This window comes from Arabidopsis lyrata (assembly GCF_000004255.2).
Source record: "Arabidopsis lyrata subsp. lyrata unplaced genomic scaffold ARALYscaffold_8, whole genome shotgun sequence".
NCBI classification, from domain to species: Eukaryota; Viridiplantae; Streptophyta; class Magnoliopsida; order Brassicales; family Brassicaceae; genus Arabidopsis; species Arabidopsis lyrata.
This window is the reverse complement of record NW_003302548.1, coordinates 4,549,921-4,574,859: the sequence shown is the minus strand read 5'-3', so window position 1 is coordinate 4,574,859 and position 24,939 is coordinate 4,549,921. Positions and strand designations below refer to the sequence as shown.

The 24,939-nt window shown below is 30.3% G+C and overlaps 4 protein-coding genes and 3 pseudogenes across 5 annotated transcripts; 2 read left to right on the top strand and 5 right to left on the bottom strand.

Annotated features, from left to right (window-relative positions):
* Positions 1-104: 104 nt before the first annotated feature.
* Positions 105-1,767, top strand: LOC110225916 (annotated as a pseudogene).
* A 4,103-nt stretch (positions 1,768-5,870) lies between these two features.
* On the top strand, positions 5,871-7,140 carry LOC9301509 (delta(3,5)-Delta(2,4)-dienoyl-CoA isomerase, peroxisomal). 2 transcript variants are annotated; one of them, XM_002865389.2, is made up of 2 exons: positions 5,871-6,583; positions 6,782-7,140. In XM_002865389.2, the coding sequence occupies exons 1-2, from the start codon at positions 5,938-5,940 to the stop codon at positions 6,970-6,972; spliced, it is 837 nt and encodes a 278-aa protein (XP_002865435.2). In that variant the 5' UTR covers positions 5,871-5,937; the 3' UTR covers positions 6,973-7,140. The 2 variants fall into 2 exon arrangements, with proteins under 2 accessions (XP_002865435.2, XP_020871311.1); XM_021015652.1 differs by having other exon boundaries at positions 6,757-7,140.
* Positions 7,141-12,828: 5,688 nt separating this feature from the next.
* LOC110228395 lies at positions 12,829-13,319 on the bottom strand (annotated as a pseudogene).
* A 3,378-nt stretch (positions 13,320-16,697) lies between these two features.
* On the bottom strand, positions 16,698-17,177 carry LOC110230246 (protein LURE 1.3-like). Its single transcript, XM_021032462.1, has 3 exons — positions 17,165-17,177; positions 17,012-17,053; positions 16,698-16,921 (listed from the first exon to the last, which is right to left on the bottom strand). The coding sequence occupies exons 1-3, from the start codon at positions 17,175-17,177 to the stop codon at positions 16,698-16,700; spliced, it is 279 nt and encodes a 92-aa protein (XP_020888121.1).
* A 999-nt stretch (positions 17,178-18,176) lies between these two features.
* Positions 18,177-18,676, bottom strand: LOC9299748 (protein LURE 1.1). Its single transcript, XM_002863626.2, has 2 exons — positions 18,628-18,676; positions 18,177-18,539 (listed from the first exon to the last, which is right to left on the bottom strand). The coding sequence occupies exons 1-2, from the start codon at positions 18,674-18,676 to the stop codon at positions 18,316-18,318; spliced, it is 273 nt and encodes a 90-aa protein (XP_002863672.1). The 3' UTR covers positions 18,177-18,315.
* Positions 18,677-19,764: 1,088 nt separating this feature from the next.
* Positions 19,765-20,322, bottom strand: LOC110228118 (protein LURE 1.3-like). Its single transcript, XM_021024339.1, has 2 exons — positions 20,274-20,322; positions 19,765-20,165 (listed from the first exon to the last, which is right to left on the bottom strand). Exons 1-2 carry the CDS (start codon positions 20,320-20,322, stop codon positions 19,942-19,944), a joined length of 273 nt encoding a protein of 90 aa, XP_020879998.1. The 3' UTR covers positions 19,765-19,941.
* Positions 20,323-22,290: 1,968 nt separating this feature from the next.
* On the bottom strand, positions 22,291-23,606 carry LOC9299747 (annotated as a pseudogene).
* Between the last annotated feature and the right edge of the window lie 1,333 nt (positions 23,607-24,939).

Here is a 24,939-nt window from a genome sequence, read left to right as displayed (position 1 = left end):
TCTGTTAACGAAGATGGAACAAGGGTTTGTTTCTTTGTTTCGTTTGTGTCTTTTCCCTGCGTCCTTTATGAACTGTTGTTAAACCGTAAGCTCCAAATTAATTAACCCTAACTTTTAATCTTTTCTTCTTTGAATTTTGTGGTGAAAGTTTGAAACAGCGAGATGTTGTGAGGGAGGACAAGATCAGTGAGTTGCCTGAAGCTTTGATTCTGGAGATATTATCTTTACTTCCAACAAAAGATGTCATAGCCACGAGTGTTTTGTCTAAACAATGGCGATCTATTTGGAAGATGGTGCCGAAGCTCAAGTTTGTATTTGATTATAAGAAACTTGCAGAGAATGTTACCAGGTCTTTTCTTTCACATAAAGCTCCAGTTCTAGAGAGTTTGAGTCTGTCAGTTAGAGATGGATATTGTGATTTAGATGTTGAACTATGGGCTGGAACTGCGATTGCACGCAATGTGCGTGAGTTTCTACTCTTTTCCGAGTCATCAGCTGTTGTAGTCACTTTTCCGAGTAGCTTGTTTTGCTGTGATACACTTGAGACCTTGACACTCATAAATTCGATTTACGTAGATGTTCCTTCTCTGGTTTCTATGAAGTCTCTTAGAGCTCTTCACCTTTATTATGTGGAGTACAAAGACAATGACAATGAATCCATTTGTAACCTTTTATCTGGCTGCCCTAATCTTGAAGTTCTTTCCGTGAGTATATATTTCCCTCAATATGAAACGAATTTCACTATTGTGGCGCCATCTTTGAAGAGATTATCGATTTACGGTCACACTAGAGAAAAGAATGGGGACTATGTGATAAACACTCCTTCTTTGGAATACTTAGAAATTGGAAAGTTAAATGGTTTTGAGCTTTGTTTGATTGAGAAGACGCCATTGTTACATGAAGCAAAAATTAGAAACGTTTCTAAGATTGTCGATGAGAAGCTTCTGGGATCTCTCAAGTCAGTCAAACGTCTTTTCTTAGATTTATCACCCTTCCAGGTAACTTTGCTATTCGCATTTTTGCTTTTTTTCTGTTATCACAATGTTGTTGTACTAATAATGATATGATCTTTATGGATAGATTAAAGATCTTACTGGTATCTTCTATCAGCTGGTATCTCTAGAGATGTGTACACGGGAAGCGGAGTGGTGGAATTTACTTACAATCATGCTCGATAGCTCTCCTAAACTTAAAGTCCTTAAGCTCATTGGTGTAAGACATTTCATTAATATTCAGCTAGCTAGCTAACATTTTTATGATCTCTCTATGGGATTAGTTTTGGTCTAATAATGATAAACACTAATTGTATTTTGTCTCGTGTTGGTCTCATCAGCAATCTTCTTTTTTTAGTAAAGATGGTGTGGTCGGCGGGAAATGGAATCAACCAAAGAATGTTCCTGAATGTTTGTTGTCTCACCTCGAGAAATTTGTTGGGTAAGAGAAGAAGAGACTGAAGTGGCTACATACATTCTAGAGAACGCAAGACTCTTGAAGAAGGCAACTTTCTCCACAAATCCCATTAAATCGGAAGATCTCAGCAAGTTGGAAAAAAGAAGTAAGATGCTCAATGAATTGGATGGTGTGGTCAGAGCTTCAAATTCTTGCCACCTTGTGTTCGAGTTCGATTCTTCTTAGATGTATTAGAGTGTTTGATACACTAGTTGGTTCTTGGCTTGTGCTACTCTAGAAATCTGAATCCTTCTTCTTTGTCACCTTCAATCAGTCTTCAAGCTTTGTTTGAATATAGTGAACCCAATCATTCTCTAATAGATTATCAACATTTTGATGCATCTCGCTCTATTGGATGATTGGCTCTGAACAGAAGAATTATAATAAACAGCTATGCGTATAGATATCATCAAAATAAACTTTAAAACCCCTTTGGACTGGGATGCAATATCTGAAGCTGCTTTGGTCAAAGAATGATTTTATCTCTTGCATACAAACACATTAAAATCCAAATACCAAATCTTCATTTCTATTGATTAATCTCTTCCTATCAAGATTGAAATAAAAGTAATCAAAAGCATGATTGCCCCTTGTCTACCCTGAGACTTGTGTTCAACAAATGAATAATGAAAAATTATATCAGTAGCCTATGACAAAAGAAAATAAAAAGACTGAAAAGGAAAGGGGGACAGAGAGACAAGGATTGATAATGGCTACAAGGAAAAGATGAGGCACGAATATATGGATGGTAAGCTTTTTCTTACCCTCATCTATTGTTCTTACAAAAACCTTTTAGGAAAGAAATGTCAAACAAATGTAAAAAAAAGTACAAAACATACTTGAGAACAAACAATGTAGTGTACAAATGTCAAAATGATCTTTTCTCCTTTTGAGATTTAGTTTGGTTCATTAGACTCAATGTTTCTTGGAAGGAAGGACTCTTAAGTGTATATCATTCGGATCAGGGCCGGCCCGGCCCAATAGATATTGTTGTCCAAAGCAAAAACAGAGTCCTTAAGCCCATTTATTTTAAGAAAATAAAAAAATAATATTTTGGAGGTTTGAACTAAATACATGAGGGATTATTAATATAGTGTCAACCACTGCACTAACACTTATCTTCAAAAATGTATGCCCTCTAAATCTATATATATGTTTTGGCCCCTAAAGCAAGGGCTTTACTAGCTTTCAGCCCAGGGCCGGCCCTGATTCGGATGCAGTCGCTCCACCTTAATTTGCACATTTGGGCTTTGCAGGTTTCTTAGAGCAAATACATTGCTATTACCTAGTTTAGATACTTTGTACTAAAATAAAAAAATTTTAAAAAGTATGAAGAAGAAAGAATAATCGGTTCTAAAAGAATCGTTAGAAACTCTCTCAGTTTCTTAAAATATAACTTTAATAATTTAATATATTATTATTTCTTTAAAGATTAAATCAAAAAAAGGAAGTTAAAAAGTTATAGTGTGTCATGTGTCATGGATTAACTCTTGTAAGAGACGATAGATGAAGATGTTCTAAGAGACTTTTAAGAAACTCCAGTGCTACATGTCATTTTATAAATGACTTATTTTTGATTTAAAATTAAAATTTAATTATTTATATGAAATGTATTAAAATAATAACACTTTATTTTTAAGATACACCTTTTGGGTATCAAAATGATAGAGATGCTCTTAGACCTTTCACACTTGCTACAAAAGGTCCTCCAAATATGTGGATGTAGAAAACAGAAACGCTGGTACCGAACTCATCATAAGCGTTGGTACCGAACTCATCATAGTCGTTTGAGAACAACAAGTTACCTAAAGGATCAAATCACCAATAGCATTCTACTGAAGTCTCAACTGGATCCTATAGAAATAATTTAGCAAAAGACAAAAAAGTCAGATGCATAGGTTACAAATGAGATCAGTTACATGAATGGTATCAAATTTCAAGTCAAATTACAGTAGCAACAATGAAGATTCTCTTCTTGGCGTCATACAGGACTGAAATGTGTTAACACAATTGAACCATACCTCTTCTTTTTCGCCACAAAGGTTCCGATAAGTGTTTATGACTATCAACACATAGTTTTTCTCATCTGAAATGCTGTATTAGATTATGTAAGTACCTATGTTACTAAGTCCTAGTAAGGTGTCGCCAGTTATATTTTCTTCAAGTTATCAAAGAGTACTAGCGCGACTTTTTGTCGATCGCTCTAAGTAAAAACACAAATTCTTGCTATTATCATTTGTATTTACATGTCATCATCATCACGATGTTGAGTTTGATATGCCTCATTCAAAATAGTAGGATTGTCGGTTTTTTTGTTCAACCCTAATTATGTAGCCATATAAGATATGATCTCTATGCTACCTAGTAGAAAACATAAGTTGTTGCCTTTTATGGTAAAAGTTTTGAACAATTTCAAAGATGATAATATCTTGATTCAACTTCAAAACTTATTAAAATTGTTATTATATATCCGCTTAACAATTTCTCATGTATATCTTGTATAAATTATCTTCTATATTATCTCCTTTAGATCATATTGCTAGTATACTCATGTAGTACCCATCATTTCTCTTTAGTACACATTTTGTTGTTCCGTTAAATTCATCCTTTAGGAACACCGTTTGGCTACCTAGCTACCAATTATTCTAAAGACACACTTCCATGAAAATTAGTGCTTCAAGTTGAATTGTATTTATCCGTTCCAACAAAAAAATTGGCAAAAACATGGATAGGTAACAATTACAAATGAGAAAAGATTACATAGATGGTATCAAATGTAAATGTCCCTATAAATAATATACCGTATACTTACAGAAATTGGAAAATAATAATATAACCGAATACATTTTTAATATTGCTGATTATGTTAAATTGAGCAAAATGTAAAGTGATAAATCACAAAATAGGATATGAACATTCCTTTATTATTTACTATATTGAAAAAAGAAGCCGTTGATGCAAGCAACCCCTAAATTGATATGCATTGGCCAAAGGAAAAACTAAGACAATTGCCATTTTTTTTCCAATTTCTTGCCAAATCTACCACAATTGTAAAAACCTTTCCAATCATACCACACTGTCTTTGCGAAGTTACGTTTTTGCTTTTCTTGTTGGAGCAGTTTTCACGTAAAACGATGCGAATGAATTGACTTCTCTGAACTGTTTCGCTTTCCTATTTATCTTTCCTCCCTCGAGACACGTGCGCTTTAACCGAGAACCATTATCTCTCCTGAGACTAAACAATTAACTTTCGTTTTTGTCTCGAGATCTTGTCCTCGATTGGAAATTATCTGTTGCGTCTAGATCTTGTCCCCGATTTCATCATCTTGCTCTATTATCATGAATCCCACATCTTGTGCACCAATTGTTCTCATTTAAGAGTTTTGAATTTTATTTAGATTTTTCATCATCTATTTTGGTCTACAGATTAGTTGAACACTATTGTCTTCAACTACCTGGATTATTGAACTTTTTTTCCTTCTATTGCAGAATAGCATAAAGATCCAGTTGTCCCCGAGTAAATCCAGATCTTTGACGGACAAAACTACACCATCTGGCGATGGACAATCAAGAGAATTAGATGATAAAAATCATCACGCTCAATTTTTGATCTAATTATATTACTCATTCGATTTGAACTTGTCCCCGAACTAATTCTATTACCCATTCGATATGAACTTGTCCCCGATATAATTCTATTACTCATTCGATCTTAACTTGTACCCGATCTAATTCTATTACCCATTCTATCTGAACTTGTCCTCGATCTAATTCTATTACACATTCGATTTGAATTTGTCCCCGATCTAATTCTATTACTTATTCGATCTGAATTTGTCCTCGATCTGAACTTGTCCCCGATCTAATTCTATTACCCATTCGATCTGAACTTGTCCTCGATCTAATTCTATTACCCATTCGATCTGAATTTTTTCCCAATCTAATTCTATTACCCATTCGATCTGAACTTGTGTTCGATCTAATTCTATTACTCATTCGATCTGAACTTGTCCCCGATTTTAATTTAATTTTATCTAATATATTAAGAGAGCAATTAATGCCCTAACTCTACTATATTAATATATTATTTAAATATAATTATAAGCAATTGTAAACGTGCAACATTTATTGCAGTCTGCTCCTTCTTCTCCAACTTGTCCATTTATCTGACATAGAAGTCTGTCATCATCAAATGCAATTTCGTCCATAAATTCGCATGTGTCTATGAAATGTAGTAGAATCGGAAAACAATTTCCAATTGTGGTAGATTTCGAATACCACTTCTCAAAAAGTGGTACATTACTGCATTTTGGCAAATTCCCTTAGCCAAATTGATTGCCGGAAAAAAAAATACTAGTAGGATTATAAAAGGATAATTCCCAACAAATTACAATAGTGCCCCTTTGTGATTCAAAGTTTTATTTCAAACTTTGTATAAGCTTTATCTCTAACCTTATCATCATCATCATCACCACTGTATTTCAAATTATGACAATGGAGTCATACAAAACCCTAGAAATCGTTCGCAAGAACTCTGATTCCTCCGTATTTCACCTCATCATCAACAGACCATCACATCTCAACGCCTTATCTCTCGATTTCTTCATCGAATTCCCCAAAGCTCTCTCATCTCTCGACCAAAACCAAGATGTCTCCGTCATCATCCTCTCCGGCGCCGGAAAACACTTCTGTTCCGGCATCGATCTCACTTCCCTCTCTTCAATCTCAACACAATCCTCGTCCGGTAACGATAGAGGACGCTCAAGCGAGCAGCTCCGCCGTAAGATCAAGTCGATGCAAGCTGCGATTACGGCAATCGAACAGTGCCGGAAACCTGTAATCGCCGCTATTCACGGCGCGTGTATCGGTGGAGGCGTTGATCTTGTTACCGCTTGTGATATTAGGTATTGCTCTGAGGATGCTTTTTTCTCGATCAAAGAGGTTGATCTAGCGATTGTTGCGGATCTTGGTACGCTTCAGAGATTACCGAGTATTGTTGGGTATGCAAACGCCATGGAATTGGCTTTAACTGCTCGGAGATTCTCTGGTGGTGAAGCTAAAGAACTTGGTCTTGTTTCTCGGGTTTTCGGATCTAAATCGGATCTTGATAACGGCGTCATTACGATCGCTGAAGGTAATCAATCTAATTTTGCTTTGATCTGTTGAATCTATGCTCGAATTTGATCATGGGATGATTTAAGGTTAGAATCACGTTTTTCGATCTAATTTTTCGATTTTTTCGTTTAATCAGTTGCTTATTAAGTCTGTTGATTCTGTGCTTGGTTTGTTTCAATTTTGATTCTGGAGGATTGGAGTTTATCGATGTTTTCAGGAATAGGAGGCAAGTCTCCTTTAGCTGTGACAGGGACAAAGGCAGTGTTATTAAGAAGCAGAGAGGTGAGTGTAGAACAAGGTCTTGACTATGTAGCGACTTGGAACTCGGCTATGCTTATTTCAAATGATCTCAACGAAGCTGTCTCTGCTCAGTTGGCGAAAAGGAAACCTCGGTTTGCTAAACTGTGATACGGTCTCTGTTGCTTCTTGTTGTTCATTGACGATATTAAGCTCTTTTGGTAACAAAGTAATAAGATATTACTTCAAGAAGTTTAGCTATTGATAGTTTCCTAATTATGGATTAGGGCTATAGATAAAATGGTTTTCTTCACATGAGAATATGATTAATACTCTGCATAGTGCGTGTTGGTAAATGAAACAGGATTCATCAATGTTTATTAGTTTCTGTGTCTTCTTCTCTTCATTCCTTTCACATGATATCCAGAAATCCTTTCACATGATATCCAGAAATTAGAGTATTAGGGATAGGAGCATCGACCGGAAGACTTCCAAGCATCTTATAAGGTGATTTTCTGTTCCATGCAGCATTGCTAATGCTTTTTTTTTTTGTTTCCATTGAATCCGTTTGCATGTCGATTGCTAATCAGAAACATCTCCATTTCCGTATTGTCAGATACAACTGCATATACCAACAATGTGTAATTGGGTGTCAAATTATTGGGTTCATGTATCCAACATTATTCTCCTCCATATCCTGGTTTTGTAGCGGGTTATAGAGAGATAACATTATAATGTATGTGAGTTTCAAGAGGAATCCGCGCTCTCTCATCTTCTCAAAAGTGGCCTCGTTTTTCGCAGAGGTTTCTCAGATCTTTGTACATAGTTAATAGGCCGTGTAGACAATGTAGTCCTTAATGGTTTCGGCAATGCCTTCAAAGAACTTCTCTGCTCCTTTTGGAACCAAAACTGTATCTATAAATTGAATCCGAGATGCTATATCTCCCGTAAACATATTACAAACAAACCTAATGTGAAAAGGTCTTGATCAATTTCAACAAAACAAAGAATCATATCCAATCACAACGCAGATTTTCACACAAACCAGTTTCGTCTTCTAATGTTAAAATCTCGAGACATTCAACAACAAAAGCCTCCATTAATGGACGAGAATATCACAACCGTTGCAAAGGATATCTTAGATTCTAATAATTGGTCCATACTTCTGTTTTAAAAAATAAGCCAAAACTTAGAGATTGTTGTGGCAATCAAGAGATTATTAGTCATGAAACAAGCAATTTGTTTGGTCCGAATAAAGCCGCATTGAGATTCATTAAAAAGGATGATGATCGTTTTCAGGATTCTTCTAATGGTAAAAACTGGAACAACTTGAGAGTATCATTGCTCCGACATGTTGAGGTGATTTATATTTTACTCTTCTTGCTTCTAATGTTATTGCTTATGGTTAGGTTGATGCAAAGACTAGTACTAGAGTTTAATAATTTGGATAGTGACTAAAAATAGTGTAATATGATTTCTACATTTCAAAGAACTATTTCTCCTTCTTCGCATCTTTTTTTTTATCCGTTGCTTGCCTCGTTTTGATCGATTTGCTAAAGCTCTATCTATCGTCTCTGGTGATTTGGTGTTTTGATCATAAGAATTTGATTTCCTGCGTTTCTCCATTGAATTAGTGATTCATGCTTCATCTTTCTCAATCTTTTCATTGATGCTTGGTTTATGAATCTCATCTAATTCTTTCACTGTTTTTATCTGCAGCCTTATAAATTGAACACGGACTATGAGTAGTGGCTATGAGTTATTGGTTCCCTGACTCTGCTGTTGTTTCATAGACTTAGCTGACTTGGGAGGTTTGATTTGTGAAGCTTATCGTTGCAATGGAATGAAAGCCATATATATGTGATGTGCATTCTTTCTCCTTCTCACGTATCTCTCTCTTTCTTTGGTCAAAGTTTTTATTTTAATGGTTTTTGATAAGCCCTACCGTGTGTATGTGAGACAGAGGCGTGCTCGTGTGGAAACAGGGGATGGCACGTGCGAGACTTAAATGATGCTAGCCGTTGGATGGAAGAAGAAGAATAATTGTTGATCAAGCAAGTGGGAGTCAGCTTCTAGAAACTCTTACTTTTATCTATAAATAGGGAGTCTCGGGTGTGAGATCATTTATGCAGATTTTATGTACAACTTCTCCTGCGTGGGATTTAAGGGTAGTGATCTAGAAGGTATGATGTTCTAGATCTCTTACTTGTATGTAATTCTGTATTAAGAACTCTATGAATCCGTACTCAGTTCTTATCAGTTTTGTTATTACATCGTGTGTTGCAAAACAATAAGATGAAGCAGAACAAGCTTGGTCTCCGTCGTGAGCAACTGAGCACTGGCTTTCTCAAGGTAATAACGGCAGTGGCTTTTGCTCTTGAAAATGTAGATGATGATGATGATGGGTGTGTAAATGAGGTACATCTCTGCTTTTCGATTTCAGATTTCTCAGTTCCCAATTGATATTAGAAATTACCATAGAAGATCTAATACACTTTGTAGATGATTATAGCTCTTGGTGGTTTCATCTTCTTGATGTGCACAGATATAGAATTCAAATACACTTTGTTTCTGAAAACCAAGTGGCTACTTGTTGTGATCTCCAATGTGTTTTTGTTTGTTGTCTTGGGAAGCTATCTTTAACATACATAAAAAATCCAAGCTTTATCTTCTTAGAACAACAGTTTTGGCCTTTTTAGAGGTTTGATGCAAATAACTATACAACCATTTACAGATTGCCCAACCACAACAATCATAAAACAGTTTTCTCGACTTTTACTGATCTTGAATTGTTCTTGTGAGAACTGATTTGTTTGTTTTTTTTGTTAAAACACCTAACAGTCAATGGTTTACTTAGTTTTATTTTCGTCTTTTTGAATGAGTTTGATGTTCGCTTTTCAGGTTTGGAAATGGAGTAGGACTCTCTGTTCTTGTCAAACATAGCATCTTGTCGGTCTTGTATAGAATTAGAGTAGGACTCTCTGTTTTGATATATATGTAACTTGTCGGTCTTGTATAGAAATGGAGCATTGCATCTTGTTTCACATTCTTGCAATTGGTTCTATGTTTTGGTTTATATGTATTGTAACAAAACCATATATTTCATGATTGTGCATCTTCTTTTTGCTTTAACACATTGTTTTACAAATTTTTTTTTTTCTTAAGAACCCCATTAGCTAAAGATTCTACCATTGGAGGAGAAAAAAGTTAAAAACTTCTAATGAAGTTTTTAATTTTGAACAAAACAAAAAGTTACATTAAAAAAATGGTTAAGGATCCTTCATGAGACTCTACCATTGGAGATGGTGTTAGGGATTAAAGTGTTTTGTCTTGGCTTGGTAAAAATAGTGAAAAGCTTCATGCTTTTTTTTGCCATTGATCTAGGCTCGTTCTTAGTAGACTAGACTTCATATCCATTGCAGCCATTTCTGTAACGGTGGCTAGTCTTTGCTTTCTTGATGGTAGAATATTAGTCAGGTCTGAACTTCATTTGCATCTTTATGGTTTCCGTGAAGGTATGATCATGAATTGTCTTTTGACAAGGGAAATGCTTGTGCTTGTGTCATGGATCCTTGGTTATTGTGGCTTTAGCCTCTGGTTCTGTGGTGTAGGCCTTAGATGTGTTTTATGAGTTTTGATTTTGTTGCTGGATTAGATATTCAAAGATAACAAAATCTCAATTTTAAAGATAATACCATTGATGATGCTTGATTTGTTCTTTCAGGAGTTGGGTTTGAATCCAGAAGCAAATACTTGTTTGGTAAAGTCTCTATCCAGAATAAGCTTGTTGAGGGTGATTCAGCAAGAACAGTCACTGCTTTCTACGTATGGAACAAAACCAATCTCTTCTTGCTCTGTTTTTAAGACCTGCTTTGATTATTATGTCTCTTACATTATGAATGTATTTCACTAAGTAGTGACGTTGGTTGGTTTTAAAGATAACATTATGGTCCATTGATTTTGTTTGGTATTGATATTTGGAGTTCATGTTTGGTAATGATGTTGGTTATTTGTTAAAATGAAAGCATGGGTAAGGATTGTATTTATTTTTCTTTGTGGTAGTTGTAGTTCTTATTTAAGTAAGGATTGAATTTTTTTGTTATATGATAGTATATCTTTAAACATGGTTTAATCTTTAATATAATCCAAAGTTGGTCTTGTCTATACACAACGTGCGGGTTTTTCCATTCATAGTTTATTAGTTATAATAATTTACATCGACTGAATTAATTTGATTAATAATCTTTTTGGTTTTTTTTCCTCTAATAATCATCTTGATGTATTTCTCGAGTAAATAATTCATTCTATTTTTGTTTATTTATTTCTTTATTTTTAATTAATTTGTTTAACACTTATTTACAATTACTTACCTTACAAAAAATATCTTTACAATATTTTTAAATAAACGAAAAAGTAGTGTTGATTTAGTATCTTATATTTTCTTTAAAATAAACCGTAAATTCAACTAATATTCATTGTCATTAATCCTATATATATGATAGTATATGAAAACATGAAAGGAAAAAACCCGAAAAAACCGCTATCTATTTTTTTTGGCCGTTTAATACATGTGTTTTTAAATTTAGAATAAAAATACCTTATTTAATTTCGATTGCCTTTTAAAACTATCTTTTTTAAAAACTTGGTAATTTCGAACCCGAGACTTAATAGTCGTTACTGGACGTAATGGAATTATTTAACAGCGTTAAATTTTAACCAGGAAAAAACTCCAAGAACCTTACACAAGCTTATTATGGCTTCCACAAGTTTTGTAAGGGAGGACGAAGTCCCTATGAGTTTTTTTTGTTTTGCATCTACGCTAGTTTAGCAACTAGGATCCGGGTTGCATTTATCTGTCTTATACTCAGTCATACACACAAATCTTGTCATATTGGACTCCAAAAACCCCACACAAGCTTATTATGGCTTCCCCAAGTTTTGTAAGGGAGGGCAAAGTCCCTATGAGTTTTTTTGTTTTGCATCTACTCTACTTTAACAACAAGGATCCGGGTTGCATTTCTCTTTCTTATAATCAGTCATACACACCAATCTTGTCATATTGCACTCCAAAAACCCTACACAAGCATATTATGGCTTCTCCAAGTTTTGTAAGGGAGGACGAAGTCCCTATGAGTTTTTTTGTTTTGCATCTACTCTAATTTAGCAACCAGGATCCGGGTTGCATTTCTCTTTCTTATACTCAGTCATACACACCAATCTTGTCATATTGGACTCCAAGAACCTTACACAAGCTTATTATGGCATCCACAAGTTTTGTAAGTGAGGACGAAATCCCTATGAGTTTCTTTGTTTTGCATCTACGCTACTTTAACAACCATGATCTGGGTTGCATTTCTCAAAAAAACTCATAGCGTTAAATTTTAACCAGGAAAAAACCCAAAAAAACCGCCATCTATTTAACAGCGTTAAATTTTAACCAGGACACACGCTATCACCAAGACACATTGACATTCTCGTAATGTGTTGTGAGCAGTTTGTATACATTTATATAAACACGTGAGGTTAAAATTTAACGCTGTTAAATAATTCCGTTACGCCCAGTAACGACTGTTAAGTCTCGGGTTCGAAATTACCAAGTTTTAAAAACGATAGTTTTAAAAGGAAATCGAAATTAAATGAGGTATTTTTATTCTAAATTTAAAAACATAGGTATTAAACGGCAAAAAAAAAATAGATAGCGGTTTTTTGGGTTTTTTCCCAAACATGAAATAAATTCTAATATAATATTATTTAACATATATACTTTAATAAAATTAATATTTTTAATTAAACTTCCATTGATTTTATATTTATGTGTAAGTTTATACAATTTATACAGCTATATTTAAATAATTTAATTATATATGAGTTTGATATATTTTTGTATAAAATAAAATTAAAATTACTTAATTAATAACTTAAAATAAGTAGTTTTTATATAAATAAGAATTAATGCATGTCCGCCACTTCAGTGATATATTTTTATATTTTTATATTTTTATATTAAGTGACACATGACACTCTCTCCATTGCTGAAGTGGCGGACGGATGGAGAAAATTGGCCAACTTTCATATATATGATTATACTTGTTCAATTGTAAGAAAAAGGACATGGGGGAACATTAAACAGTGATATATTTTTATATTAATTTCTTAATAAAATTACAATGCTTTAATGAATATCACTAATATTGCATTGACAAAGATGTCATTCCAAACTACAAGCTTTAATATACTTTTTCTTTCTCATATTACGCAATCAAAACAATAACCAATCTATCCTTGTTAAAGTTCTTGGTTCAATGAATATGGATCGAAAGGACTTGCTGCTGGATTGAAATGATAAGTTGCCTCTTCTCTACTAGATTCCTTTATATGTATTGATGTACCTATAACATTTTGAAAAAACATATCAAACTATCAAATATATATATAATGATTACGATACCGAAATAATATCCAAATTAAATTAATTTAGATTTACATGAAGAAACAAAAATTAAAAGAGTGAAAAATAAAAAAAGTCAACTTTATTTCTTAATAGAAATTAACCAATATCACAAAGAAATATATTTAATATTTTTTGAGAATAGTTTTAAACTTCTTTTTTTCTTTTGTTTTGCTCTGGAGTTATTAAAGCAATATATAGTCATATTTATAGGCTCTCTAGATAAATTTGTTATAAAAAGAGTTACTGTTCGAATTAACGTTTTATTTTTATAAAGAAAAGTTAAGTAACCTATTTTGGTTGTTTTCGTTTTAAATTATAATACTTTTGTTTCAATAATAGGTTTTCAACTCACCCGTACACGTGGATTTATTTTATATAATTTAAAAAATAATATACGATCAATAATAGTTATTAAAAAATTTATATTGGTTTGAATAATAATATACATCTAATAAGTGCAAACAATTAGCGGTTTTACATTTTGAAATTTTAAAATTGTTATCTAAGAAAAAACATTTTATTTAAACTATATAATTCAAGAAATTATACCAAGAAATATAAAATATAAATTGATTAGCCATGGTCAACAATTTTTATATTATAGATATACTAACTCATGTAGCCTATCTTGGTTTTCTAACAAAACTATAAATTAATATAGGGAAATTGTTAAAAATACCCCATTTGGTGTGCCCCTTTTCAAAAATGCCCCTTTTAGATGTTCATTTTTAAAAATGCCCCTTTTTAAATCTGAAATTTTTATAAAATTTTATCAGGTTTATAAGGTACTTATGGATTGTAACTACTACTTGAAGACTCGATCCAAGTATTTATAAGGTTTTATAAGGTGTTTTACAAGGTTTTACAAGTTATTTTAAAGGATTTTTAAGGTTTTTCAAAGGTTTTACAAGATATTTTAAAGGTATTTAAAATGCATTTATAAGGTATTTATAAAGTATTTATAAGATTTTAGATACATAGAAATGTAGTTTGGGTATGTTTTAATAATATTACATACATATTTGGTAAATCTTATATTTTTAAGAGCATTTTTTATAAGATTTTGAAAAGGGGTATTTTTGAAAAGTGGCATTGAAAAAGTGGTATTTTTGAAAAAGCCCCATTAATTTATGATACCTTATTAATATTTATGATCTTATAGATGACCAAATCATCTTATTTCTTATAAGCCTCGAATCTATCTAAACTATTTCTACTTATGTAAATTTTTAGTTGTAAATTGTTTAAATTATTGATTCATAAGAAATTCTTTAAATCACTTTCTTTCACATTTGATATTTTATCCATAGAAACAAGAGATTTCATAAAAAGTTATAGAAAACAATAGATTTTCTAAAGTTATAAGCTCATAAATAATTTAGAATTTGTATCAAGCTTTTTCAATATTTTTATAAGTTAAATAACAACACAAACATAATAGGTAGAATTTTATGCCTCAATAGGGATCGCTATAACCGTAACGAAAGTTACATTATCAAACATATTTTTAATAGTTTTTGAAAATGTTAAGATGTATTAATATTATAGATGAGCACATTAAATTTATTTAAACGTTAAAAGTTTAGAAAAAATATAACAATTTCCTCGGTTATGTTATTTAAATATTTTTATTTTATTTTATTTTTCAAATTTTTATCTATTTATCAAGGACTTGTATTTCCCAATAAATTTCATGTTGCGTCCATACTACCGGACTTTTAGAATATTATACATGTTCAATTGTAAAAAGAAGGACATGGAGGAACATTAAACAGTGATAGATTTTTATATTAATTTCTTAACAAATTACAATGCTTTAATGAATCTTACTAATACTGCAACGACAAAGACGTCTTTCCAAATTACATCTCTTAATATATTTTCCCTTTCTCATACAAGCTCTTGCGCAATCAAAACAATAACCAATCCAATCTTGTTTAAGTTCCTAGTTCAATGAATATGGATCGAAAGGACTTGCTGCCGGATTGAAATAATAAGCTGTCTCTTCTCCACTAGATTCCTTTATAAGTATTGATGCACCTATAAAATTTTGAACTATCAAATATATATAAATTTTAAATGATTACAATACGGAAATAGTATCCTAATTAAATTAATTTAGACTTACATGAAGAAACAAAAATTAAAAGAGTGGAAAATAAAAAAGTCAACTTCATTTGTTAAAAGAAATTAACCAATATCACAAAGAAATAAATTTAATATTTTTTGTGACTACTTTTAAACTTATTTCTTTCTTTTGTTTTGCTCTGGAGTTATTAAAACAATAGACAGTCATATTTATAGGCTCTCTTGATGAATTTTTTAATAAAAAGAGTTACTATTCGAATCAACGTTTTATTTTTTATAAAGAAAAGTTAAGTTACATATTTTTGTTGTTTTCGTTTTAAATTTTAATATTTTTGTTACAATACTAGGTTTTCAACTCACCCTACGCATAGATTTATTCTATATAATTTAACAAAATAATATACAATTATTAATAGTTATTAAATATTTTAATTTTTAAAAATAATAATATACATCTAATAAGTGCGTACAATTAGCGGTTTTACATTTTGAATATTTAAATTGCTATCGAAGCAAAATCATGTTATTTAAAATATATAATTAGTAACTATAACGTAAATATAAAATATAAGTTTATTTGCCATGGCCAACAATTTCTATATTTATATATATACTAACTCATGAATCTTATCTTGGTTTTCTAACAAAACTGTAAATTAATTTATGATTCCTTGTTAATAATTATGATTTTATATATGACCAAATCATCTTATTTCTTATATGCCTGGAAAATATCCAAACTATTTTTACTTATGTATATTTTTTAGTTGTAAATTGCTTAAATTATTGATTCATAAGAAATTTTTAAAATCACCTTGTTTCACATTTGATTTTTTTATCTACAGACATAAGTGATTTTTTAGAAGTTATAGAAACCATAGATTTTCTAAAGTTATAAGCTCATAAATAAATTCAAATTTGTACAAAGTGTTTTTTCAATATTTTTATAAGTTAAAAAACAACACAAACATAATAGGTAGCATTTTATGCCTCAATCGGGATCGCTATAACCCTAACGGTAGTTACAAAATAAATCATATTTTTAATATTTTTTAAAAACTTTAAGATGTATTAATATTATAGATGAGGAAAATAAATTTATTTAAACATTAAAAGTTAAGAAGAAATGTAACAATTTCCACGGTTATGTTAAATAATTTTAGTTATTATTTTTCGATTGTTTTTTCAAATTTTTATCTATTTATCAAGGACTTCTATTTCCCAATAAATTTCATGTTGCGTCCATACTACCGAACTTTTAGAATATTATACATGTTCAATTGTAAAAAGAAGGACATGGAGGAACATTAACCAGTGATAGATTTTTATATTAATTTTTTTAACAAATTACAATGTTTTAATGAATCTTACTAATACTGCAACGACAAAGACGTCTTTCCAAATTACATCTCTTAATATATTTTCCCTTTCTCATACAAGCTCTTGCGCAATCAAAACAATAACCAATCCAATCTTGTTTAAGTTCCTGGTTCAATGAATATGGATCGAAAGGACTTTCTGCCGGATTGAAATAACTAGCTGTCTCTTCTCCACTAGATTCCTTTATAAGTATTGATGTACCTATAAAATTTTGAACTATCAAATATATATATAAATTTTAAATGATTACTATATGGAAATAGTATCCTAATTAAATTAATTTAGACTTACATGAAGAAACAAAAATTAAAAGAGTGAAAATATAAAAGTCAACTTCATTTGTTAAAAGAAATTAACCAATATCACAAAGAAATAAATTTAATATTTTTGTGACTAGTTTTAAACTTATTTCTTTCTTTTGTTTTGCTCTGGAGTTATTAAAACAATATGCAGTCATATTTATAGGCTCTCTTGATGAATTTTAAATAAAAAGAGTTACTATTCGAATCAGCGTTTTATTTTTTATAAAGAAAAGTTAAGTTACCTACTTTTGGTTGTTTTCGTTTTAAATTTTAATATTTTTGTTACAATACTAGGTTTTTAACTTACCCTACGCGTAGATTTATTCTATATAATTTAACAAAATAATGTACAATTATTAATAGTTATTAAATATTTTAATTTTCTTAAAATAATAATATACATCTAATAAATGCGTACAATTAGCGGTTTTACATTTTGAATATTTAACTTGCTATGGAATCAAAAACATGTTATTTCAAATATATAATTAGTAACTATAACGTAAATATAAAATATAAGTTGATTTGCCATGATCAACAATTTCTATATTTATATATGAATCTTATCTTGGTTTTCTAACAAAACTGTAAATTAATTTATGATTCCTTTTTAATATTTATGATTTTATATATGACCAAATCATCTTATTTCTTATATGCCTGGAAAATATCCAAACTATTTTTACTTATGTATATTTTTTAGTTGTAAATTGCTTAAATTATTGATTCATAAGAAATTTTTAAAATCACCTTGTTTCACATTTGATTTTTTTATCTACAGACACAAGTGATTTTTTAGAAGTTATAGAAACCATTGATTTTCTAAAGTTATAAGCTCATAAATAAATTCAAATATGTATAAAGCGTTTTTTTCAATATTTTTATAAGTTAAAAAACAACACAAACATAATAGGTAGAATTTTATGCCTCAATCGGGATCGCTATAACCCTAACTGAAGTTACGAAATCAACTATATTTTTAATATTTTTTAAAAACTTTAATATGTATTAATATTATAGATAATGAAAATAAATTTATTTAAACGTTAAAAGTTTAGAAGAAATATAAAAATTTCCACGGTTATGTTAAATAAGTTTTATTATTATTTTGCGATTGTTTTTTCAAATTTTAGTTAATTTATCAAGGACTTTTATTTCCCAAGAAAATTTCATGTTGCGTCCATACTACCAAACTTTTAAATATTATACATGTTCAATAGTAAAAAGAAGGACATGGAGGAACATTAAACAGTGATAGATTTTTATATTAATTTCTTAACAAATTACAATGCTTTAATGAATCTTACTAATACTGCAACGACAAAGACGTCTTTCCAAATTACATCTCTTAATATATTTTCCCTTTCTCATACAAGCTCTTGCGCAATCAAAACAATAACCAATCCAATATTGTTTAAGTTTCTGGTTCAATGAATATGGATCGAAAGGACTTGCTGCCGGATTGAAATAATAAGCTGTCTCTTCTCCACTAGATTCCTTTATAAGTATTGATGCACCTATAAAATTTTGAACTATCAAATATATATAAATTTTAAATGATTACAATACGGAAATAGTATCCTAATTAAATTAATTTAGACTTACATGAAGAAACAAAAATTAAAAGAGTGGAAAATAAAAAAGTCAACTTCATTTGTTAAAAGAAATTAACCAATATCACAAAGAAATAAATTTAATATTTTTTGTGACTACTTTTAAACTTATTTCTTTCTTTTGTTTTGCTTTGGAGTTATTAAAACAATATACAGTCATATTTATAGGCTCTCTTGATGAATTTTTAATAAAAAGAGTTACTATTCGAATCAACGTTTTATTTTTTATAAAGAAAAGTTAAGTTACCTATTTTTGTTGTTTTCGTTTTAAATTCTAATATTTTTGTTACAATACTAGGTTTTTAACTCACCCTACGCGTAGATTTATTCTATATAATTTAACAAAATAATATACAATTATTAATAGTTATTAAATATTTTAATTTTTTTTAAATAATAATATACATCTAATAAGTGCGTACAATTTGCAGTTTTACATTTTGAACATTTAAATTGTTATCGAAGCAAAAACATGTTATTTCAAATATATAAATAGTAACTATAACGTACATATAAAATATAATTTGATTTGCCATGGCCAACAATTTCTATATATATATACTAACTCATGAATCTTATCATGTTTTTCTAACAAAACTGTAAATTAATTTATGATTCCTTGTTAATATTTATGATTTTATATATGACCAAATCATCTTATTTCTTATATGCCTGGAAAATATCCAAACTATTTCTACTTATTTATATTTTTTAGTTGTAAATTGCTTAAATTATTGATTCATACGAAATTTTTTAAATCACCTTGTTTCACATTTGATTTTTTTTATCTACAGACACAAGTGATTTTTTAGAATTTATAGAAACCATAGATTTTCTAAAGTTATAAGCTCATAATTAAATTCAAATTTGTATAAAGTGTTTTTTGAATATTTTTATAAGTTAAAAAACAACACAAACATAATTGGTAGAATTTTATGCCTCAATCGGGATCGCTATAACCCTAACGGAAGTTACAATATCAACCATATTTTTAATATTTTTTTAGAAACTTTAAGATGTATTAATATTATAGATGATAAAAATAAATTTATTTAAATGTTAAAAGTTTAGAAGAAATATAACAATTTCCACGGCTATGTTAAATAAGTTTTGTCATTATTTTGCGATTGTTGTTTTAAATTTTAGTTACTTTATCAAGAACTTCTATTTCCCAATAAATTTCATGTTGCGTCCATACTACCGAACTTTTAGAATATTATACATGTTCAATTGTAAAAAGAAGGACATGGAGGAACATTAAACAGTGATAGATTTTTATATTAATTTCTTAACAAATTACAATGCTTTAATGAATCTTACTAATACTGCAACGACAAAGACGTCTTTCCAAATTACATCTCTTAATATATTTTCCCCGTCTCATACAAGCTCTTGCGCAATCAAAACAATAACCAATCCAATCTTGTTTAAGTTCATGGTTCAATGAATATGGATCGAAAGGACTTACTGCTGGATTGAAATAATAAGCTGTCTCTTTTCCACTAGATTCCTTTATAAGTATTGATGTACCTATAAAATTTTGAACTTTCAAATATATATATATATATATATATATATATATATTTTAAATGATTACAATACCGACATAGTATCCTCATTAAATTAATTTAGACTTACATGAAGAAACAAAAATTAAAAGAGTGAAAAATTGAAAAGTCAACTTCATTTGTTAATAGAAATTAACCAATATCAGAAAGAAATAAATTTAATATTTTTTGTGACTAGTTTTAAACTTCTTTCTTTCTTTTGTTTTGCTCTGAAGTTATTAAAACAATATACAGTCATATTTATAGGCTCTCTTGATGATTTTTTTATAAAAAGAGTTACTATTCGAATCAAAGTTTTATTTTTTATAAAGAAAAGTTAAGTTACCTATTTTGGTTGTTTTTGTTTTAAATTATAATATTTTTGTTACAATATTAAGTTTTGAACTCACCATACGCGTGGATTTATTCTATGTAATTTAACAAAATAATATACAATTATAAATAGTTATTAAAATTTATAAATTTTTTTAAATAATAATATACATCTAATAAGTGCGTACAATTAGTGGTTTTACATTTTGAATATTTATATAATGCCCTGACCGTCCCTACTAGTGGGCCCCACGTCCTCTCGCGGGCCCATGGGCCTACTTCTGTCTGACGGCCGATCCGCTACGTCCTGGAGGCTTCTAAGACTTGTTTACCGACCCTACAAATCACCACATGATCTTTCCCTGTGTTTTGTCATCACTCACACAGTTCCGACAATCACTTTCCGGAAGGTCAACCATCCTGAAACTACTCCAGCTCAAACACGCTTAACTGTGGAGTTTTCTCCGAACGTTTGACCGAAAAGATAAGTGCACTTTGGTGACAGAGGTGGCCAAATCTATTCTTTTAAACCTCTCCGCATGCAACACCATATTCCTGAAACCGGGGTGTTACAATTTAACTTGCTATCGAAGCAAAAACATTTTATTTCAAATATATAATTAGTAACTATAACGTAAATATAAAATATAAGTTGATTTCCCATGGCCAACAATTTCTATATTTATATATATACTAACTCATGAAGCTTATCTTGGTTTTCTAACAAAACTATAAATTAATTTATGATTCTTTGTTAATATTTATGATTTTATATATGACCAAATCATATTATTTCTTATATGCCTGGAAAATATCCAAACTATTTCTACTTATGTATATTTTTAGTTGTAAATTGCTTAAATTATTGATTCATAAGAAATTTTTTAAATCACCTTGTTTCACATTTGATTTTTTTATCTACAGACACAAGTGATTTTTTAGAAGTTATGGAAACCATAGATTTTCTAAAGTTATAAGCTCATAATTAAAATCAAACTTGTATAAAGTGGTTTTTCAATATTTTTATAAGTTAAAAAACAACATAAACACTTTTTCCAAATATGTAGAATTTTATGCCTAAGTCGGGATCGCTATCAACCTAACAGAAGTTATAATATCAAACATGTTTTGATAGTATAGATGAGCATAAATAAATTTATTTACACATTATAAGTTTAGAGGAAATATAACCGTTTCCTTATTTATGGTAAATAAGTTTAGTTATTATTTTTTAGATTTTTTTCAAACTTTAATGGTTCTTTAGGCTAAAGCCCATTGAAGTCGCCAGCCGATCTCCCTCAAACTAATGGAAAGGTCGTTACCGACCTTCCAAAAGAAGAAACTGGGAAAATTCCCCTTGATAAAAATGTCAAGATATGAAGATAAGAAAGATTTGAAGATTCGAGTCCTAGATTTAAGGAAGTTTAGCTTATCTTTAAACGCTCTTCTCAACTATATTAGAGGGGTTTCATGTATTCAAAGGATCCGTAATTTTACGCTAAAACCCTAGTTCTTTATTTGTTCTTGAGCAAAACCTAACTTACTTCACACGAGATTAGAACTCTCTTTGTAATCGAGTCTTTGATCGAGATGTCGAATAAAGAGAGTGTTCTGAATTTGTTTTCTCCCATTAACAAATTCATTGTGTGAATTCTAAATTCAAAAGAGAAGTAACAAATTCATTACATTTATAACAAATCAATAATATTCCGAATACATACATATCTTCAGTGTAACATCATAAAGCATAAATACTTAGAATTTCCGAGACCCGATTAATTCAAGAATGGAGAAAGGGGTGGTGAACTAGTTCGAGAAGAAGAGCACGATGATGAAGTATAAGACGATAATGAAGACCAAGAAGCTGTCAAAACACTGTCCTTGGTCGGAATATTTTTCATTGCCGGAGCCACCACATCTTCTAAAAGCCCTTGTTGCCGTCGACACTGATCAACCGGGAAAAACAATTCATCTTCGAGATTTACCGGTGTGTTTTCTTGGGCCTTATGGACTGGCTGATTTTGGTTGGCGGGCTCACCTAATTGGGCTTCTTTGCTTTCTTCTTGGGTTTGAGATCCTTTGTTCATCTCTTGAGCATAATATTTATGTATTTTCGTTTTTTTATTGGGCCATTGATGTGTCTTATCGGGTAGGAAGAAAGGGTAAGTATAGTGAAAGTGGAAACCTTCGTAGGTGATGATATATGTGTTACGTTAGGCTCATCAATTGATCTCTCCACTTGCTTCTTAGCATTGCATATTGGGTTTGTGCACTTGTAATAACTCCTAGAGATATATCACAAATATAGTAACATTAGGCTTGTGACCAAAAACTAAATATTCTATATAAAAGTTCAATATGTTGATTTTAATATCAGTTTGGCCGAACCAAAGAAGTTCGATATGCATATACAATTCTAAAACGGGGAATGTATATATTTACCTCGGGTTAGGGCTATTTTTGATTGATTTTTGGCCATATTTTCTCCATTTGTATCCATCATCACACATTCCATTACTATTATTCTTCACCTTTAAAGTGTACTTATCCACCTTGTTCAAAGTACTTCTTTCCAACCGTGGAACCCTATACATCAATATAAACAAGGGACTAGAGCTCATGAGTACATATTATTAAAAGGCTACACTAAACATAAGGCAAAGAGATGTGTTTTTGTAATTGAAAAAGTTCTCTATTACTTACGTTGATTTGGAGATTTCTGGGACTGGGTGGGACAGGGGTTCAACCAAGGCCAGAGCGTTTGCGATATCTTGGATTCGTGGACCGGAGTAAAGTGTTGATGTGACGAACTTGTTGGTAATGGAATCTTCATTTGGCATGAGCCTATGATGTTGTTCTTGAGGAAGAAAGAATAGAGGTGGCTCATTAACAAAAATATCTTTAACGGCGTCGTTTCCACACCTTCTTGTCCACTGATAACCTTCTTCTGCCATATGAGTATGGGAACAAGAAAACTTATACGAGCTGGTGGAGAGGGGGAGAGGGAGAGAGAGAGATTCTATGTTCTTTTAAGAGTAAAGTGTGTTCAATTTATATTAATTTTAGTTTTTTGAGGATCTATGTTCTATGTTCTTCTGCCACTAATATTTTTTATTTTATTTCAATAACTTTAATAGATTAACTTAAATGAGCGAATGTCTAGGGATATTGTTTAAACCATACGAGTTATATATAATAGCAAAATTAGTCATGTGGATTTATTTGTTATATTTGAGTAATATGTCATATTATTGTTTCTAATAATTAAATTATCTACATTTAGTGTGTTGAATTTATATTTAAATTATCTTTTATCTCTAAGTTTGTTCGGCACAACATTATTATAATCGTTAACAACAGAAAAACACTACTATCATTGAGTTTTACTTATTCGAATGTCCACCATCTTTTCACACTAGTATGGAAGACGAGCAATAAAGTGGGTTTTCAAGATATTCAAACAACGGAATCTTTGGATTCTGTTAATTTTTGGCTTCTGTAAACAATTATTCTCATAATTTTGATTCTTTTTATTTATTATTCAGATTCAACACTTTTGTTTCTGATCACTCCAATCATAAATTAAAAAAAAAACAATAGTTGAGCTTCTAACTTGTTGCTTTAACGAAAATTTATTATACCCAAGAACTATTCTTCAGACCTAATTAAAACATCGACCTCATTAGATTTGGCATCCACATTAGGACGCGGTAACAATAAGTTTTCTAACTTCAGAGAGTGAGACACTATATATGGCTGCAAATTTTTTAAGAGATCGTAAAACCCAGCTAGGATTCTGTAACACCCCGGTTTCAAAAATATGGTGGTGCATGCGGAGAGGTTTAAAAGAATTGATTAGGTCACCTATGTCACCAAAGTGCACTTAGAGCACTTCCAATGGTAGTGTCTCCATGAGACATCCATAATAAAAATAAATCAAAAATAAATAAAAAATAATTTTTTAATCAAAAAAGGTGAGACATTTTGAGACACGTTTCTCATTTGAGACATTTTGAGAAACTCTCTCTCTCATACATATGTCAATCCTAGATTGGTTTAACAATTCTTTTTTAAATTCAATTACTCTAAGATTTATAATATCAATTAAATAGTTTATAAGTTTTTATTTTTTATTTTTTATTTTTCTACAATTCATAAAATAAAATTATCTATAAATCAAGCTCCATTATACAAAAGTTTAAATTTTTATTATTATTATTTTAATTGATATTAGTTAAGGTTAATATAAATATAAATTAATATTTTTAGTTAATAAAATACTACTCCCTCCGTTTTCGAATAGTTGTCGTTTTAGAGAAATTTTTTTGTTTTTAATTAGTTGTCGTTTTCAGTTTTCGATGCAAAATTTATTACTTTTTTATTTTTTATAGTATTTATTTTTATTATGCTAAAACGACAACTAA

Bases quoted from the DNA above. Each gene is read 5' to 3' on its own strand.
- LOC9301509 (XM_002865389.2), top strand. From the start codon at position 5,938: ATGACAATGGAGTCATACAAAACCCTAGAAATCGTTCGCAAGAACTCT. The intron at 6,584-6,781 runs GTAATCAATCTA...CGATGTTTTCAG, and splicing joins CGTCATTACGATCGCTGAAG to GAATAGGAGGCAAGTCTCCT.
- LOC110230246 (XM_021032462.1), bottom strand. The intron at 16,922-17,011 runs GTAAGTCTAAAT...AAAATTTTATAG, and splicing joins TTTAATTTTTGTTTCTTCAT to GTACATCAATACTTATAAAG.
- LOC9299748 (XM_002863626.2), bottom strand. From the start codon at position 18,676: ATGAAGTTGACTTTTTTATTTTCCACTCTTTTAATTTTTGTTTCTTCA. The intron at 18,540-18,627 runs GTAAGTCTAAAT...AAAATTTTATAG, and splicing joins TTTAATTTTTGTTTCTTCAT to GTGCATCAATACTTATAAAG.
- LOC110228118 (XM_021024339.1), bottom strand. From the start codon at position 20,322: ATGAAGTTGACTTTTCAATTTTTCACTCTTTTAATTTTTGTTTCTTCA. The intron at 20,166-20,273 runs GTAAGTCTAAAT...AAAATTTTATAG, and splicing joins TTTAATTTTTGTTTCTTCAT to GTACATCAATACTTATAAAG.